Source organism: Salmo trutta, chromosome 18 (assembly GCF_901001165.1).
Source record: "Salmo trutta chromosome 18, fSalTru1.1, whole genome shotgun sequence".
Lineage (NCBI taxonomy): Eukaryota > Metazoa > Chordata > Actinopteri > Salmoniformes > Salmonidae > Salmo > Salmo trutta.
Window position 1 is genome coordinate 34,312,959 of NC_042974.1, and position 17,333 is coordinate 34,330,291.

General features: G+C 42.0%; 1 protein-coding gene across 1 annotated transcript in view; it reads right to left on the reverse strand.

Annotated features, from left to right (window-relative positions):
• LOC115153218 (cGMP-dependent protein kinase 1-like) overlaps positions 1-7,111 on the reverse strand; it is a 167,365-nt gene extending 160,254 nt beyond the window's left edge. Inside the window, exon 1 of the mRNA XM_029698427.1 lies at positions 6,669-7,111. Within this exon, the coding sequence (XP_029554287.1) occupies positions 6,669-6,928 (260 nt within the window). The 5' untranslated portion in view covers positions 6,929-7,111. The remainder of the gene's footprint in view (positions 1-6,668) is intronic.
• Positions 7,112-17,333: the final 10,222 nt, after the last annotated feature.

The following is a 17,333-nucleotide window of genomic DNA, read 5'->3' on the forward strand; positions in this document are numbered from 1 at the left end:
TTTGACCCCCTCTCAATCAGAAAGATTTCTGGCTCCCAGGTGTCTTTTATACAGGTAAAGAGCTGAGATTAGGAGCACACTCTAAAAGTGAATGCTCCTAATCTCAGTTTGTTACCTGCATAAAAGACACCTGTCCACAGAAGCAATCAATCAATCAGATTCCAAACTCTCCACCATGGCCAAGACCAAAGAGCTCTCCAAGGATGTCAGGGACAATATTGTAGACCTACACAAGGCTGGAATGGGCTACAAGACCATCGCCAAGCAGCTTGGTGAGAAGGTGACAACAGTTGGAGCGATTATTTGCAAATGGAAGAAACACAAAAGAACTGTCAATCTCCCTCGGCCTGGGGCTCCATGCAAGATCTCACCTCGTGGAGTTGCAATGATCATGAGAACGGTGAGGAATCAGCCCAGAACTACACGGGAGGATCTTGTCAATGATCTCAAGGCAGCTGGGACCATAGTCACCAAGAAAACAATTGCTAACACACTACGCCGTGAAGGACTGAAATCCTGCAGCGCCCGCAAGGTCCCCCTGCTCAAGAAAGAACATATACATGCCCGTCTGAAGTTTGCCAATGAACATCTGAAAGATTCAGAGGACAACTGGCCCCTATCCCCACTTAGCCTGTTGGGGATAGGGGGCAGTATTTGCACGGCCGGATAAAAAACGTACCCGATTTAATCTGGTTACTACTCCTGCCCAGTAACTAGAATATGCATATAATTGTTTGATTTGGATAGAAAACACCCTAAAGTTTCTAAAACTGTTTGAATGGTGTCTGTGAGTATAACAGAACTCATATGGCAGGTCAAAACCTGAGAAGATTCCAAACAGGAAGCGCCCTCTCTGACCATTTCTTGGCCTTCTTTGCCATCTCTATCCAAAACAAAGGATCTCTGCTGTAACGTGACATTTTCTAAGGCTCCCATAGGCTCTCAGAAGGCGCCAGAATGTTGAATGATGACTCTCCAGTCTCTGGCTGAAAAACAGTAGCGCATTTGGTAAGTGGTCGATCTGAGAACAATGAGATGGGTGTGGGCGTGCACGTGAAGAGTCCATTTTACTTTCTCTGTCTTTGAAAGAAAACAACGACTCCCGGTCGGAATATTATCGCTTTTTTGCGAGAAAAATCACATAAAAATTGATTTTAAACAGCGTTTGACATGCTTCGAAGTATGGTAATGGAATATTTTGAATTTTTGTCACGAAACGCGCCGGGCGCGTCACCCTTCTTCACACTTCGGATAGTGTCTTGAATGCACGAACAAAACGCCGCTATTTGGATATAACTATGGATTATTTGGAACCAAACCAACATTTGTTGTTTAAGTAGAAGTCCTAGGAGTGCATTCTGACGAAGAACAGCAAAGGTAATCCAATTTTTCTTATAGTAAATCTGAGTTTGGTGAGTACCAAACTTGGTGGGTGTCAAAATAGCTAGCCTGTGATGGCCGGGCTACCTACTCAGAATATTGCAAAATGTGCTTTCACCGAAAAGCTATTTTAAAATCGGACACCGCGATTTCATAAAGGAGTTCTGTATCTATAATTCTTAAAATAATTGTTATGTTTTTTGTGAACGTTTATCGTGAGTAATTTAGTAAATTCACCGGAAGTGTTCGGTGGGAATGCTAGTCACATGCTAGTCACATGCTAATGTAAAAAGCAGATTTTTGATATAAATATGAACTTGATTGAACAAAACATGCATGTATTGTATAACATAATGTCCTAGGAGTGTCATCTGATGAAGATCATCAAAGGTTAGTGCTGCATTTAGCTGTGGTTTTGGTTTTTGTGACATTATATGCTAGCTTGAAAAATGGGTGTCTGATTATTTCTGGCTGGGTACTCTGCTGACATAATCTAATGTTTTGCTTTCGTTGTAAAGCCTTTTTGAAATCGGACAGTGTGGTTAGATTAACGAGAGTCTTGTCTTTAAAATGGTGTAAAATAGTCATATGTTTGAGAAATTGAAGTAATAGCATTTCTAAGGTATTTGAATATCGCGCCACGGGATTCCACTGGCTGTTGACTAGGCCAGAGAGGTTAAACAAAATAACAACAATAACAGTCCAGTAAGGTGCACAGACTAAACCGGAAACAACCACCCCCTGCCACGCCCTGACCAAACTACAATAACAAACAACCCCTTTTACTGGTCAGGACGTGACACCTTTACCCTAACCGGGCACTCCAAGGAATTTGAAATGTGGTTGCCATCACAAATACAACATCGTACACCCTCAGATTCCTTAACAACATTCCTTCGGCACACACTTCATACATGTCCATACCTTTTGTAATTCTGGCAAAACAACGGCTTGGACACAAAAGCTCTCACCGCATATCTAACATATCCCATTTTTACATGTGAAGGGTGAAACTCTTCATCAAACATCAATAATACCGACAGGCTTTCTTCTTTTCCCCCATCCACTACACGGTTCAGCCGACATGCTACAACTACTCCTGGTATGCTCCTCATAAATCACAAGGCCTCCACATCCAACGCAACACCAGAGATGAGACCTTTTAAACTTATACTCATTAACAACATTTGCACTTTTTGTTCAATTTTTCTTCATCACAGTCCTCCACTCTTCAGCCAAACTGCAAGGATCCAATCTCTCCACCAATCTCCCTCCCACTGGGCCAGAATCATCCTTTACATCCTCGGAACAAGTCCAAAACTCGGCAGTCCTCACCGCGGATACTTCAGGCTCCTGTAAGGTTCCATCTCCGAGCTACTAGATCACATATCCCTAATTTACACTTCCCTCTACACTCAACTCATTCTTGACTGTCATCACTACACCTGCCACCACAATTTATTCACCCTCACTTTTGTCATATTTAATGTCTTTCTCTAGCTCTTCCAGAAGTTCTGTGCAAACCTCCATTCCATATTCACTCAGGACATATTTCACTTTTCTTCTGTTTCCCTTGTCCTCCATCTTCTCCTTCACCAAGTCTTCCTGAGGTTTGTACAATCCCCCACTTTATATTTATTCATAATATGTTCCAGTTTTTTCCTTTTTCCCCTTGTCCTCCATCTTCAAAGATAACCAGTTTACCCTTCCCACCCTCTTTCCCCGGTTGTTGTCAGCTCGAATATTGTCATTAAAACAATGTTTGATTGGTTGACAAGATGAACTCTGCTCATTGGGCAACCATGCGCGGCGACTGCTTAAGACTTCAGCTAATATTTTGCCACCTCGAGCGCCGAACCAGCAACACCGCTCACGGGAGTGAGCACCATGAACCGTGCATCTTGCAAAACTCCTTGTGTTTTTCTGCCCTACTCCAATTGAAGTCTGAGACCTTCGCCGCTTATCGCGGCCCGTTTTTAATAACCTTTTATGTTAAATCAAAATGCAGTGATGTGTGATATTGTAAGATCAAAGGACAGTAGTCACTAGAAACGCCAGTGGAATTAACGTCACTAACGACAAGCAAGTAGCCTACATGAGCTTTTTATTCTTAATGTATAGGTAGGGTCAGGGCTAAGTTCAAGGTTAGGGTTAGTGGTTAGAATCACATGTGGTAAGAAAGTGCTGTAGCTCTGTCCATAGCCAGTCACCAGACAGTATGATGACTTGAAAAAAAGATCAAAACTGCCCTCTTGTGGTATGTGATAACAGTGACTGAGCAGTTAGGGAGAATATCTGAAGACTAATAGAATGTCTGGTGCACACACACTTTTTGATCAATGAAACTCAGAAACCAGTGATCTAGAGAAATCCCATTATTGGACCTTAATCATGCTTAACTGTAATATATATCATAATAATAATAATATATGCCATTTAGCAGATGCTTTTATCTATAACGACTTACAGTCATGCGCATGCATTTTACATACAAGTGGTGCCGGGAATCTAACCTACTATCCTAGTGTTGCAAGCGCCATAATAAACTAAGCTACAGAGGACAGCAAACTGTGACCAAAAACATTGTCTGAAGGATCCTTCTATGTGTTTTCAAAAGGTCTGGATAGGAGAGTTTATGTTGCCCAACCACTCAACAGCTGTTTTTACAATGCTATTACAGCTCTATTATCACACTGTAAGTCTGGCTATGATATGGTGACAGTGATATATAATATTGGCTGTAATAGTGTGGCAATGAGAGCTGGCTTGAAGATCAAGACCCTGAACCTTTTAATGGGTGCTTTAGGGACAACAAAGTTTAAACAACTCTGACATAATACATTTGTTAAAACGAGAATGCTAATCACTTCTGCAAGGGGAAGAACAGTTTAAGAGGCAAGTTTATACTCTTTTCCCTTTTAGCTTGAGATGTAATTCGTGAGATAAGGTATTAGTATTAAACAAAATACTTTCCTGGAGACCTCATTACACAAACCTACTGACCAATGAGGCATTCTAGGTCCAGGATTCTTTCCTGACCAAGTGATTTCACCAGGAAAACATGCCCTGCATCCCGATACTTCCCTTTCCTGGATTTAAAAAGGACTGGTATAAACAGTGTAGTGGATGGAAACTCAGTCTAGCCCATGCTTAAACCAATACTTTTACATTTGTGGGGAGTAGGGCACTGATCACATAAACTCCTGGCCCTGGGCATTGCTTAAATCTACTGACAATGAACCATTAGGTACACTTCCACTCCCAAATAAAAGTCAATAGGTCAACTTTCAACAACCAGATAAGTACATCCCCTTCTTATCCTCCATCCCTCCCATCCTCCCTGTGCCCTTTAAACCACCTCTGTGTTGGAGACAGGCTTAAATTTCACCTCGCTATACTTCCAGCTCAGCCCTTTCCTATGGCGATCAATAGGAACAGGATCCATTGCTCCATGGTTCTGTAATCCGATGATCAGGAGGCTGTCCGTTGGTGCCTGGTTCTGACACGAATTGAGGTCACTATGTCTCAATGTCTCTGACCCCTAACAGAGCCACAAGCAAGTGCACAACCAGATCCATTAAATAACGACACGCTTCACATTCTTTAACCAGGAATCAAGACATGCCATCCTTTTCATCAGCTGCCTGTGGCCTTGGACCACCACTGTACTAGTAGCCCTAAAGGGATCATTTCCCATAGAAAGAGAACAAATACCAGAGGACATGAAAGGAATTATTTTGCACTTTAATGGCATTACTCTTTATGGATAATACCATTGTCTTCCGACAGATGGCGTCATGCTAAACCGACACATGTTGCCAGGAGCCAGCTGTCTTGGAACTCATTTTTAAAAATTAAGATTTTGTTCGTTCACGTGACACTAGTTCCTAACTTCTGAAAATCACTGCGCTCTCCCATGACTCACTATGGAACACCAGCAGGGCTGAAAACATCATTTGAAAGATTTCTAAATTTCCGACAGATCATTATGGCCTGACATAACAGTAGAATACTGAATTATTAATAACACTCTTATAATCTTCTCCTTGTATAGTTATTTTAGTGCTATCTGGTTACCTGACAATCAGCTCATATTGGCCTTTTACTGTACGTGCAGTGGGTACAGTTTCTAATCTAATTCAGACCGTGTGTGTGTGTGTGTGTGTGTGTGTGTGTGTGTGTGTGTGTTTGTGTGCGTGCGTGCACGTGTGTAAATGTCTGTCTAGACAGGGTAAGCAGCAGTTTGAAAAGGTCACCACCCATACCATACGGTTTTAGTCACAGAGAACAAAGCTGTCAGGGAAGATGAGTTGCTGTGTCAGTCTCACAGGAAAAACCTTTAGAGTAAAATGGAAATTACAGTGAAATCCACAGTGAAGACTTTATGAATAGGCTTGTGTTGAGTTAAAAGAAACCTAATTGATCACACTACCTACTGCAAATGGCCGTTTTGGTGTTTATTGTGCATGACTTTGGTATGATGAACTGCCATTGTTAAACCATCAGGAATATATTTGAATCTTTTGATAAACACTTTTTCAGAAGTGTATGTTTAGTAACTCATTAGGCTGGATACCATTGACTCAATCTGATTAGGCCTAAAGATGAGGCATTCATTACCTAAAAAAATAACAACTCTGTATCCATTCATTTCCTCTGTGTTTGCTTTCATGATGTGACATCTGTAATCAAATTTCATCCAGTTACCAGGCCAAGGGAGTCGGTCCTACAAATAATGAACCCTAATAATTTAGAACATCCAACACTGAAGCTACAAAGGTGAAACGGAAGGTGATAAGGAGAGCATATGGTCAAAAAAGCTTTTTCTAATGGAGTATTAAATATCCTCAGACTATACTTCGGGCGCTTAGCATCCAGCTACTAAAAGCCAATAATGCTTCGTGCTTCCTCCACTTTACCTCCGGTGGGAATGCAATGATGGATCGGATCCATAAACTCCTCCTGGAAGCCTGTCTTGGAGCTACGTCATCGGCCCCAAGAATGAACGCGCTCGCACTGCCCCATTCATGGAAGCACGTCTCCATCTCCACAGTAGAACTAGTGGTCAGCCCTGTTGTCATTGTGAATGATTGACATTCAATGGCCTGACATCACACCTATCTGTTTAAAGTAGTCTAAATGCAACTCAAACCATTAGGCTACATTTTTGTTCTATATGTTTTCTATAGCCTACCTCGTCAACTGCACACGATGGATAAACAAACATATTTTGCTGTATAAAAACCCTAAATAATTCGACACCAATAACACCAGGTTGAAACTCTTACCAGTCGGACTTGTCATATTTCCGAAAGGCTTGCCTCGACAGGTCTTGGTAGTTTTGAGGCTCCGCCGAGATGCCTTGCGCCCGAGTCCTGGTCCTCGGTCCAATAAGTTGAGCGCTGGGCAAAACGGACTGACATTTGTGCAGTTTCCTCTTCAGTTCTTGGATCTCGTCCTCCCTGTCCGCCAGACGCATCTCCAAGTCTCGTATCCTCTCCTCCTTCAACATTAAAATCTTGGAAAAATCCTCCTCCAGGTCACTCATTTTGAAATCTGCGGAAACTTCACCGTTGTTTACTCTCGAAAAACACAACTCCTATATTTAAGCAGTTTCTTGTGGTCAGAATTCCGTTATTTCCAATGCATACACGGGCTCCACCGTGCGTATTGAGAAGGATCCCTTTGCAATCCACGTGTTTGTTTCGTTTGGTACTGAAAGGAGAGGATTTAAATCGGTGTTTAAACAGCCGAGCGGGCGGTTGATAGATCCGCAGCGCTGGTCCGCTGGGCTGCTGGTCCACAAACATATACCCTGACCCTCCAGGGACCTATTGATGATCCTTCATTGAGAAACTAATACAGCAGTCTTCCTCTTTGGGGAGGCAAGCCATATGCTAGACTGTCATAGTGTGGAAGATTGTAGCTTTGGGACACATCATCAGTAGTCTGTGTATTGGTTGGACTCCATGAGTTATGCATCGTTCTGGTGGCTGGCGACAGAAAGTAAACCTTCCACAATATAGCCGGCTTCTCACAAAAAAAAAGGTTTATTGTCAACAAATGCATTTTTACAATCTCTAGAAAAACTACTTACCAGATGTAAAATGAAAAGTGTCCCTCGCTATCAAATAAACGTCTGAATCCAACTTTTGTCCGAACAGCAGCATATTCCTGTTGAGTTAGACTGTGGGCTGCCAATTAGACCACGCACTTTACTCAAGACTTCCTACCATGAAATGTACTGTCTACACAGCAGGAATATGGTGCGGTTCAAAAAAAAGTTGGATTCAGACCTTTATTTGATAGGGAGGGTCACAGTTCACTTTATATATAGCAAGTAGAGTTCCTAGACATGATTCCTTTGTTGACAGGGAACGTTTTTGTTTGGTGTAGCCTACTATATTGTTGTAGCCACTCACCTAGAAACCATTAATTCACAACTGAGGAAGTCCAACCAATACACAGACTGCTGATGTTGTGTCCCAAAGCTAGGGAGACGTAGAAGCAGGACGTAGGGGTGCTGAGGTTGCTCAGCATCCCCTGATAAATCAAAAATAAATAATAATAATATTTTTAAAATAAATATAAATAAAACCCACCAAATTAGTGAACTAGGCCTTTATTATTACTCCTGTGTGAGAGCACTCCCACCCCAAAACATCTTCCTGCAGCCATGTAGGGAGATTGTTTTTGCATTGACAAATGTTCACCGTCTTGAAATCATCAACACAAAGCTTCTGGAATGGCAGCGAACAACCTTTCATCCGAGCAGCTAACGCAGCCCAGTGAAACTCGATCCGGCTAGGGACTGATTCACAAGCCTGTTAGACAGAAACACTCACCCCATTGTTGTCTCATTAGACTATATGAAACTCATTTAGGCTATAACAACCCAAACAATTACAGGTAACTGACAAAATAAAGGAAACACCAATATAAAGTGTCATAGTAGGGCATTGGGCAACCACGAGCCAGAACAGGTTGTTAGGGCATATACACTACCGGTCAAAAGTTTTAGAACACCTATTCATTCAAGGGTCTTTCCTTATTTTTACAATTTTCTACATTGTAGAATAATAGTGATGACATCAAAACTATGAAATAACACATATGGAATCATGTAGTAACCAAAAAAAGTGTTAAACAACATTTTATATTTGAGATTCTTCAAATAGCCCCCCTTTGCCTTGATGACAGCTTTGCACACTTTTAGCAATCTCTCAGCCAGCTTCACCTGGAATGCTTTTTCAACAGTCTTGAAGGATTTCCCACATATGCTGAGCACTTGTTGGCTTCTTTTCCTTCATTCTGAGGTCCGGCTCATCTCAAACCATCTCAGTTTGGTTGAGGTCGGGGGATTGTGGAGGCCAGGTCATCTGATGCAGCACTCCATCAATCTCCTTCTTGGTCAAATAGTCCTTACACAGCCTGGAGGTGTGTTGGGTAATTGTCCTGTTGAAAAACAAATGATAGTACCACTAAGCCCAGACCAGATGGGATGGTGTATCGCTGCAGAATGCTGTGGTAGCCATGCTGGTTGTGTGCCTTGAATTGTAAATAAATCACAGACAGTGTGATTTACCAGCAAAGCCCCCCCACACCATCACACCTCCTCCATGCTTTACGGTTGGAAATACACATGCGGAGATCATCCGTTTACCCACACCGCGTCTCACAAAGGCACAGCGGTTGGAACCAAAAATCTCCAATTTGGACTCCAGACTAAAGGACAAATTTCCACCGGTCTAATGTCCATTGCTCATGTTTCTTGGCCCAAGCAACTCTCTTATTATTATTGGTGTCCTTTAGTATTGGTTTCTTTGCAGCAATTCAACCATGAAGGCCTGATTCACACAGTCTCCTCTGAACAGTTGATGTTGAGATGTGTCTTTTACTTGAACTCTGTGAAGCATTTATTTGGACTGCAATTTCTGATGCTGCTAACTCTAATTGAACTTATCCTCTACAGCATAGGTAACTCTGGGTCTTCCTTTCCTGTGGTGGTCCTCATGAGAGACAGTTTCATCATAGCGCTTGATGGTTTTTGCGACTGCACTTAAAGAAACGTTCAAAGTTCTTGAAATGTTCCGTATTGACTGACCTTCATGTCTTAAAGTAATGATGGACAGTCATTTCTCTTTGCTTATTTTAGCTGTTCTTGCCATAATATGAACTTGGTCTTTCACCAAATATGGCTATCTTCTGTATACCAACCATACCTTGTCACAACACAACTTATTGGCTCAAACGCATTAAGAAGGAAAGAAATTCCACAAATTAACTTTTAAGAAGGCACACCTGTTAACTGAAATGCATTCCAGGTGACTACCTCATGAAGCTGGTTGAGAGAATGCCAAGAGTGTGCAAATCTGTCATCGAGGCAATGGGTGGCTGTTTGAATAATCTCATATATAAAATACATTTTGATTTGTTTAACACTTTTTTTGGTTACTACATGATTCCATATGTGTTATTTCATAGTTTTGATGTCTTCACTATTGTTCTTCAATGTAGAAAATCATAAAAATAAAGAAAAAGCCTTGAATGAGTAGGTGTTCTAAAACTTTTGACCGGTAGAGTACATGAGCATCTCATTCTTATATACAGATCTCTGATGGTAGCCAAAATAAAGGCCAACATAATGGCCTGCCCAGCATTTTTATACATGAACCTAAGCATGATGGGATATTAATTGCTTAATTAACTCAGGAATCATACGTATGTTGAAGCAGCTACTTTGTAGCCCTCAAGTGTTTCCATTATTTTGGCAGTTACCTGTACTTTACACATGGAACTTGTGGTTCCATTAGAGATGTCCCACCAACCTAACAATGTTTCGTATTAAAAAAAACTGTAATATATAAACTAAACTGTTCAAGCAGCACATCACTATCTCAATCCTTGGTGGTCTGTAGCTGAGTAGTAGGCTACATATGTAGGATCTTAATTTGAGCCAGTTTTCTACAGCAGGAAAATATTCCTGCAGCAACAGGAAATTTGAATTATTATGTGGATTATAATTATTGGACATTTTTGTAAGGGTTGATACATTTTTCATAAGGGAAAATCAATTCTGAAATTTCAAAGTGGAAATTACAAACTTTAGAACCCTTTTTAAAACTCAAATACACTACAGGTTGTACATTTCCTGCATTGCTTGAAAGTTCTCCTACAACAGAGTGATCAAATTGAAATTGAAATCCTTCGTCTGTATGTTGAGTTTGCATTGGGTAAAGGTAAAGAGAGGCCAATGTTGTCATACACACAGGCATACACCCACACACACATTGAGCCCTCTGACTAAATCCATTTCAGCTCAATTAATTAATTGAAAGAGCAACTTGGGCTGCCGGGGGAATGTTTCATTAAGATTCTGAGATAAAAATAGAGCCAACATTTGCAAGTGGAGTTCATAATAGTCCATCATATCTGGGTGTCTCAAAATCAATAAAAGTGTCAGGAAAAAAACCTCACTCAACGTCAACAAAACAAAGGAGATGATCGTGGACTTCAGGAAACAGCAGAGGGACCACCCCCCTGTCCACATCGAAGGGACAGCAGTGGAGAAGGTGGAAAGTTTTAAGTCCCTCGGCGTACACATCACAGACAAACTGAAATGGTCCACCACACAGACAGTGTGGTGAAGAATGCGCAACAGCTCCTCTTTAACCTCAGGACGCTGAAGAAATTTGGCTTGTCACCCAAAACCCTGACAAACTTTTACAGATGCACAATCGAGAGCATGCTGTCGGGCTGTATCATTGCCTGGTACGGCAACTGCACCGCCCACAACTGCAGGGCTCTCCAGAGGGTAGTGCGGACTGCACAACACATCACCGGGTGTAAACTACCTGCCCTCCATGACACCTACAGCACCCGATGTCACATGAAGGCCAAAAAGATCATCAAGGACATCAACCACCCGAGCCACTGCCTGTTCACCCCGCTATCATCCAGAAGGCGAGGTCAGTACAGGTGCATCAAAGCTGGGAAAAAGAGACTAAAAAAACAGCTTCTATCTCAAGGCCATCAGACTGCTAAACAGCAATCACTAACTCAGAGAGGCTGCTGCCTACATTGAGACCCAATCACTGGCCACTTTTAATAAAGTCACTTTATACAATAAAGTCACTAGTCACTTTATACAATGCACTCTAAATAATGCCACTTTAATAATGTTTACATATTTTACATTACTCATATCACATGTATATACTGTATTTTATACCATCTATTGCACCTTGCCTATGCTGCTTGCCCATCGCTCATCCATATACTTACATGTACATATTCTCATTCCCCCCTTTAGAATTGTGTGTATTAGGTGTGGTTGGGGAATTGTTAGATTACTTGTTAGATATTACTGCACTGTTGGAACTAAAAGCACAAGCATTTCACTACACTCACATTAACATCTGCTAACCATGTGTATGTGACAAATACAATTTGATTTGATTTGAAAAGTAAGCTGCCTTTCCGACTACTACCACATACATAGCCACATTTGCTCATCAATTTAGAATCCCTACCATTTTCGTTTTCAAATGACTCACACGGAAAGGCTAAGCTTTGAAGATAATCAATACCTTTTGATGTGCTGTGCAAGAGATCACTTAGAGACATGCTTGAGACCTTGGCCACAGGAGAAATTATCTTGGCTTGAGGGTCACATCTTTACAGACATCCAGCCTTCACTACATGTGGTAAAGCTGTCTCAATAGACTTGATATGGTTTATGGAATGTGATATCCAACTGGATGTGACAGCTTCTGGGTGGCAGGCAGGGCCGGCTCTAGCCTATTGAGGGCCCTAAGCGAGATTTGGTTAGTGGCCCACCCTCTTGATGGGGGAGAAAATTAAAAGGAAAAGTACATTTCCTGCAATTCTACACGTTTTGCCATTGGGGCATAGAGAAAATGTTGCAGTTTTAAAGCACGTTTCCTGCAGTTCTACACATTGTGTCATGGGGTATAGAGAAAATGTAGCAGTTTTAAAGCAAGTTTTCTGCAGTTTTACAGATTTTGCCATGGGGCGGAGGGAAAATGTTGCAATTTTAAAGCTAATTGCCTGCAATTCTACCCATTTTGCCGTGGGGTGGAGAGAAAGTTTAGCAGTTTTAAAGCTTATTTCCTGCAATTCTACACATTGTGCCATGACTTATGCCATGTTGATGATATCTGAGTGAGAGTGACTTACAAAATCAATAGGGGCCCCCTGGAGGTCAGCGCCCCTGGGCACGTGCCCTGCATGCCCGGACGGTTTTTGGCCATAATTTCTACAAGTTTAGATAACTGGCTAGACAAACTTACTATTCAAGCAATTGTTAGCTGACATAGCTAAAATTTGCTGATGCACAACCAAATGTTGAACTTACTCCTTGTATATTCTACTATTCTAACTCTCAAGAGTAAGTTAAGACCCCAAAGGAGTTCCTGAAATTGGTTCAGGGGACCCCTAGTGACCACTTATGATTGCTTATGCCTGCAGCCAGCCCTGGTGACAGGGTCATGACTGGAACAGTGCCTTGGGCAGCGTAGACCAATCAATCATAGCTTAGATCCTAACTGTATCCTCTATCCCACTAACAAATGTTCTTTACATACAGTGCCTTCAGGAAAGTATTCAGACCCCTTGACTTTTTCCACATTTTATTACATTACAGCCTTATTCTAAAATGGATTAAATTACATTTTTTCCGCAACAATCTACACATAATACCTTATAATGACAAAACTAACACAGGTTTTTAGAAATTTGAACAGAAATACCTTGTTTACATAAGTATTCAGACCTTTTGCGTTGAGACTTTGTGCTCAGGTGCATCTTGTTTCCATTAATCATCCTTGAGATGTTTCTACAACTTGATTGGAGTCCACCTGCGGTAAATTCAATTGATTGGACATGACTTGGAAATGCAAACACCTGTCTACATAAGGTCCCACAGTTGAAAGTGCATGTCAAAGCAAAAGCCAAAGCAAAGGAATTCTCCGTAGAGCTCCAAGACAGGATTGTGTCGAGGCACAGATCTGGGGAAGGGTACCAAAAGATTCTGCAGCATTGAAGGTCCCCAAGAACACATAGGCCTCCATTATTTTTAAATGGAAGACGTTTGGAACCACCAAGACTCTTCCTAGAGTTGGCCGCCCGGCCAAACTGAGCAATCAGGGGAGAAGGGCCTCGGTCAGGGAGGTGACCAAGAACCCGATGGTCACTCTGACAGAGCTCCAGAAATCCTCTGTGGAGATGGGAGAACCATCCAGAAGGACAACCATCTCTACAACACTCCACCAATCAGCCCTTTATGGTAGAGTGGCCAGACGGAAGCCACTCCACAGTAATAGGCACATGAGAGCTCACTTGGAGTTTGTCAAAAGGCACCTAACGACAAGATTCTCTGGTCTGATGAAACAAAGACATAACTCTTTGGCCTAAATGCCAAGCGTCACGTTTGGAGGAAACCTGGCACCATCCCTACGGTGAAGCATGGTGGTGGCAGCATCATGCTGTGGGGATGTTTTTCAGTGGCAGGGACTGGGAGACTAGTCAGGATCAAGGAAAAGATGAATGGAGCAAAGTACAGAGAGATTCTTGATGAAAACCTGCTCCAGAGCGCTTAGGACCTCAGATTGGGGCAAACGTACACCTTCCAACAGGACAACAACCCTAAGCACACAGCCAAGACAATGCAGGAGTGGCTTCGGGACAAGTCTCTGAATGTCCTTGAGTGCCCAGCCAGAGCCCAGATTTGAACCCGATTGGCTATCTCTGGAGAGACCTGAAAATAGCTGCGCAGCAACGCTCCCCATTCAACCTGACAGAGCTTAAGAAGGTCTGCAGAGAAGAATGGGAGAAACTCCCCAAATACAGGTGTGCCAAGCTTGTAGTGTCATACCCAAGAAGACTCAAGACTGTAATCGCTGCCAAAGGTGTTTCAACAAAGCACTGAGTAAAGGGTCTGATTTCTTATGTAATATTTCAGTTTCTGCTTTGTCATTATGGGGTATTGTGTGCAGATTGATGAAGGAAAAAAACAATTCAATCAATTTTAGAATAAGGCTATATCCTAACAAAATGTGGAAAAAGTCAAGGGGTCTGAATACTTTCCAAAGGCACTCTATTACTGTAATAAGATCACATAGTTGCTGTCACAAACTTCAAACTCCACACAGTTGATCCTGTAATTGCTGCCAAAGGTGCTTCAACAAAGTACAGAGTAAAGTTTTTTTTTTTTGCAAAAAAATTGTAAAACCATCCCTAGAAAAATCTGTCGTTTTGCCCCTGAACAAGGCAGTTAACCCACTGTTCCTTGGCCGTCATTGTAAATAAGAATTTGTTCTTTAACTGACTTGCTTAGTTAAATAAAGGTTAAATAATTTTTTTAAAGATTGATGAAGGGAAAAAAACTATTTTATCAATTTGAGAATAAGGCTGTAACGTAACAAAATGTGGAAAAAGTCAAGGGGTACTGTATATCTAGGGCACCAGTATATCTATACTGTTCTAGAGTTGAAAGGACATTTATCCAATGACATTTGCACAAAGGCCTGTGTCTGACACAGAGAGGTCAGGTCAGCGTAATTGAGAAACAGGGTGTTGGTTGTGGTAATTTAAAGCATTGAAAATCAGTTCTGAATGTGTTGAGTAGCCCTGGTTTACTTTCATTGTTTGGCTCAGAGAGCATGACTGGATGTGAGTGGCTCCGTTGTTATGAAGTGATTTCACATCGAGCCATTGCATTAGTCAATGTTTTTGCAGTGCTCCCAAACCGTCAGGGCAGACTAAGCCCTGGGACAGATCAGGTTACAGACGAGCAGGGGCAGACGTTAGTCACAGCTTTCCTGTAACACACACACAGACACACACACGGATGCATACACATATGCAGATATGCACAGATGCATATAGACATAGACACAACTTTACACGTCCATACAAACTCACACAGGTTTATACCGGCACACACATCCCTATAAATTCTTATCCACCCCCTACTACAAATGTTCACTAATACAGTACACAACCTCACACACACACACCCTCATGGCTGCCTGCTGCCCATATGGAGACCCTAGAGGGGTTGCGACTCAGAGGGTGGTGGTGGTTGGGGTGGTGGTTGATAGAGTTGCTGCTGGTGCCTCTGGTGTCTGTGATGCAGTGATGCCAGCAGCTGGCTGCAGGCCTGGGGCGTCTGCTTCAGAGGAGTCTGAAGAGGGGACGAGGACCACCTGTCTCTGAGCCTCAATACCCACATCATCATATAACACCACAGCAACAACAAAATAATGGACTGATTATTGGAAGTGGAACCAGTGTTCTCCCTCCTCTGGAATTTGAGAGCATAGTGCCTTAGTGCTTTCCTCTCTTAGAAATTCTTTGGTCTGTTAACATTGGAAATTGGGTTGGCAAAATTATGTTTTTCATCATAATCAGCTTGAGGTTGGGCAGATCCCCTTTTACAGTATTTACAGAACAGTTGTACTAGATGGGTGTGTAGAGAGACACACACAGGGAACAGGCATGTGAGATTAGCAACAGGTCAGAGGTCATAGGATGGAATGTTCTCCTCCCCTCACTATCCAGGTGTGCCATGTGAGTTGACTGGCTAAGTGACCCAGATCATGTGACTGCAAGCCCAACAGGATCCAGACAGATGGGGGATGGGGACAAACAAGACAACAGAGTAAATGTTCTACTCTATACTCTGTTTATTTCAGGCCAATTCACCATGTTGGGTTATATGTGATGGCAATATTACTTCGAAAAATACTTATTTTAAAATAGTCCTTATGCAATTCTTGGAATTTTAAGCGTATGCTCTGTAAGGCTGAGATAAAGCAATGTTATGGCCTCTCTGCCTGTTAGCTGCTTAAAAACATCATATTTAGGAGGCATTTGTGAGTATTAAGGAGCAATGTATTGCCATGGAAAAGTCAATAACCTAAATTCTGATTTCACTTTGCCACTGCTGTATGTAGTCAGTCTGTGTTGATGCTAGCCTCCTCTGACAAGGACACCTCAGCGTAACCTCAGAGGAGGTCATATGAAGTGACAGCCAAATCAGTCTGATTATGCCCTGTCATTCTCCCCACTCAGCACCAGGTTAGTCACATATCGTCTTATTTTTGAGGAGAGGTGAGTTTCCTCTGTGTCTGCTGAGCTGAAAAAGGATTATTTTAGATCCTGTTTCTCCATTTATTCCTGGATCGCTTTTCTCGCCTGTCCCAAACTGTCTGACGGGGCCCCATCAGAGCAATGGTACACTGCGAGTGTCATTCTCTGTTTTTTCATTGAAAGATATTCTTTGGTTGTTAAAAATAGAGCCAGGAGATCCAGAATTTGCAAGTGGTGTTCATAGTATTATGCCTCTGTTTTCCTGCTCCCCTTCCCAAGTCCATCATACAGTGCCTTCAGAAAGTATTCACACCCCTTGACTTTTTCCAAATTTGTTCAAATTTTTATGAATTGTGATCCAACTGGATGTGATAGGATTGTGACTGGAACAGTGCATTGGGCAACGCAGATCAATCAATCGTAGAATAGATCCTAACTGTGCACTTTATCACACTGATAAATGTTCTGTGCATACTGTATATCTAGGGCATCAGTATATCTATGCTGTTGCTAGGGTTGAAAGGACATTCATTTTTGTCGCTACCCCATCAGGGAAATGGTACACTAGAGTGTCATTCAAATCAAATGACATTTTATTGGTCACATACACGTGTTAAGCAGATGTGTCACGTCCTGACCAGTATAAGGGTTAATTGTTATTGTAGTTTGGTCAGGACGTGGCAGAGGGTATTTGTTGTATGTGGTTCGGGGTGGTGGTTTTGGTAGAAGGGCATTTGATTTATGTATTCCGGGGTTTTTGAGCACTGTGTCATATTCATGTATTTCTATGTTTTGTCTAGTGAATCTGTTTCTATGTTTAGTTAATTGGGGTTGGGACT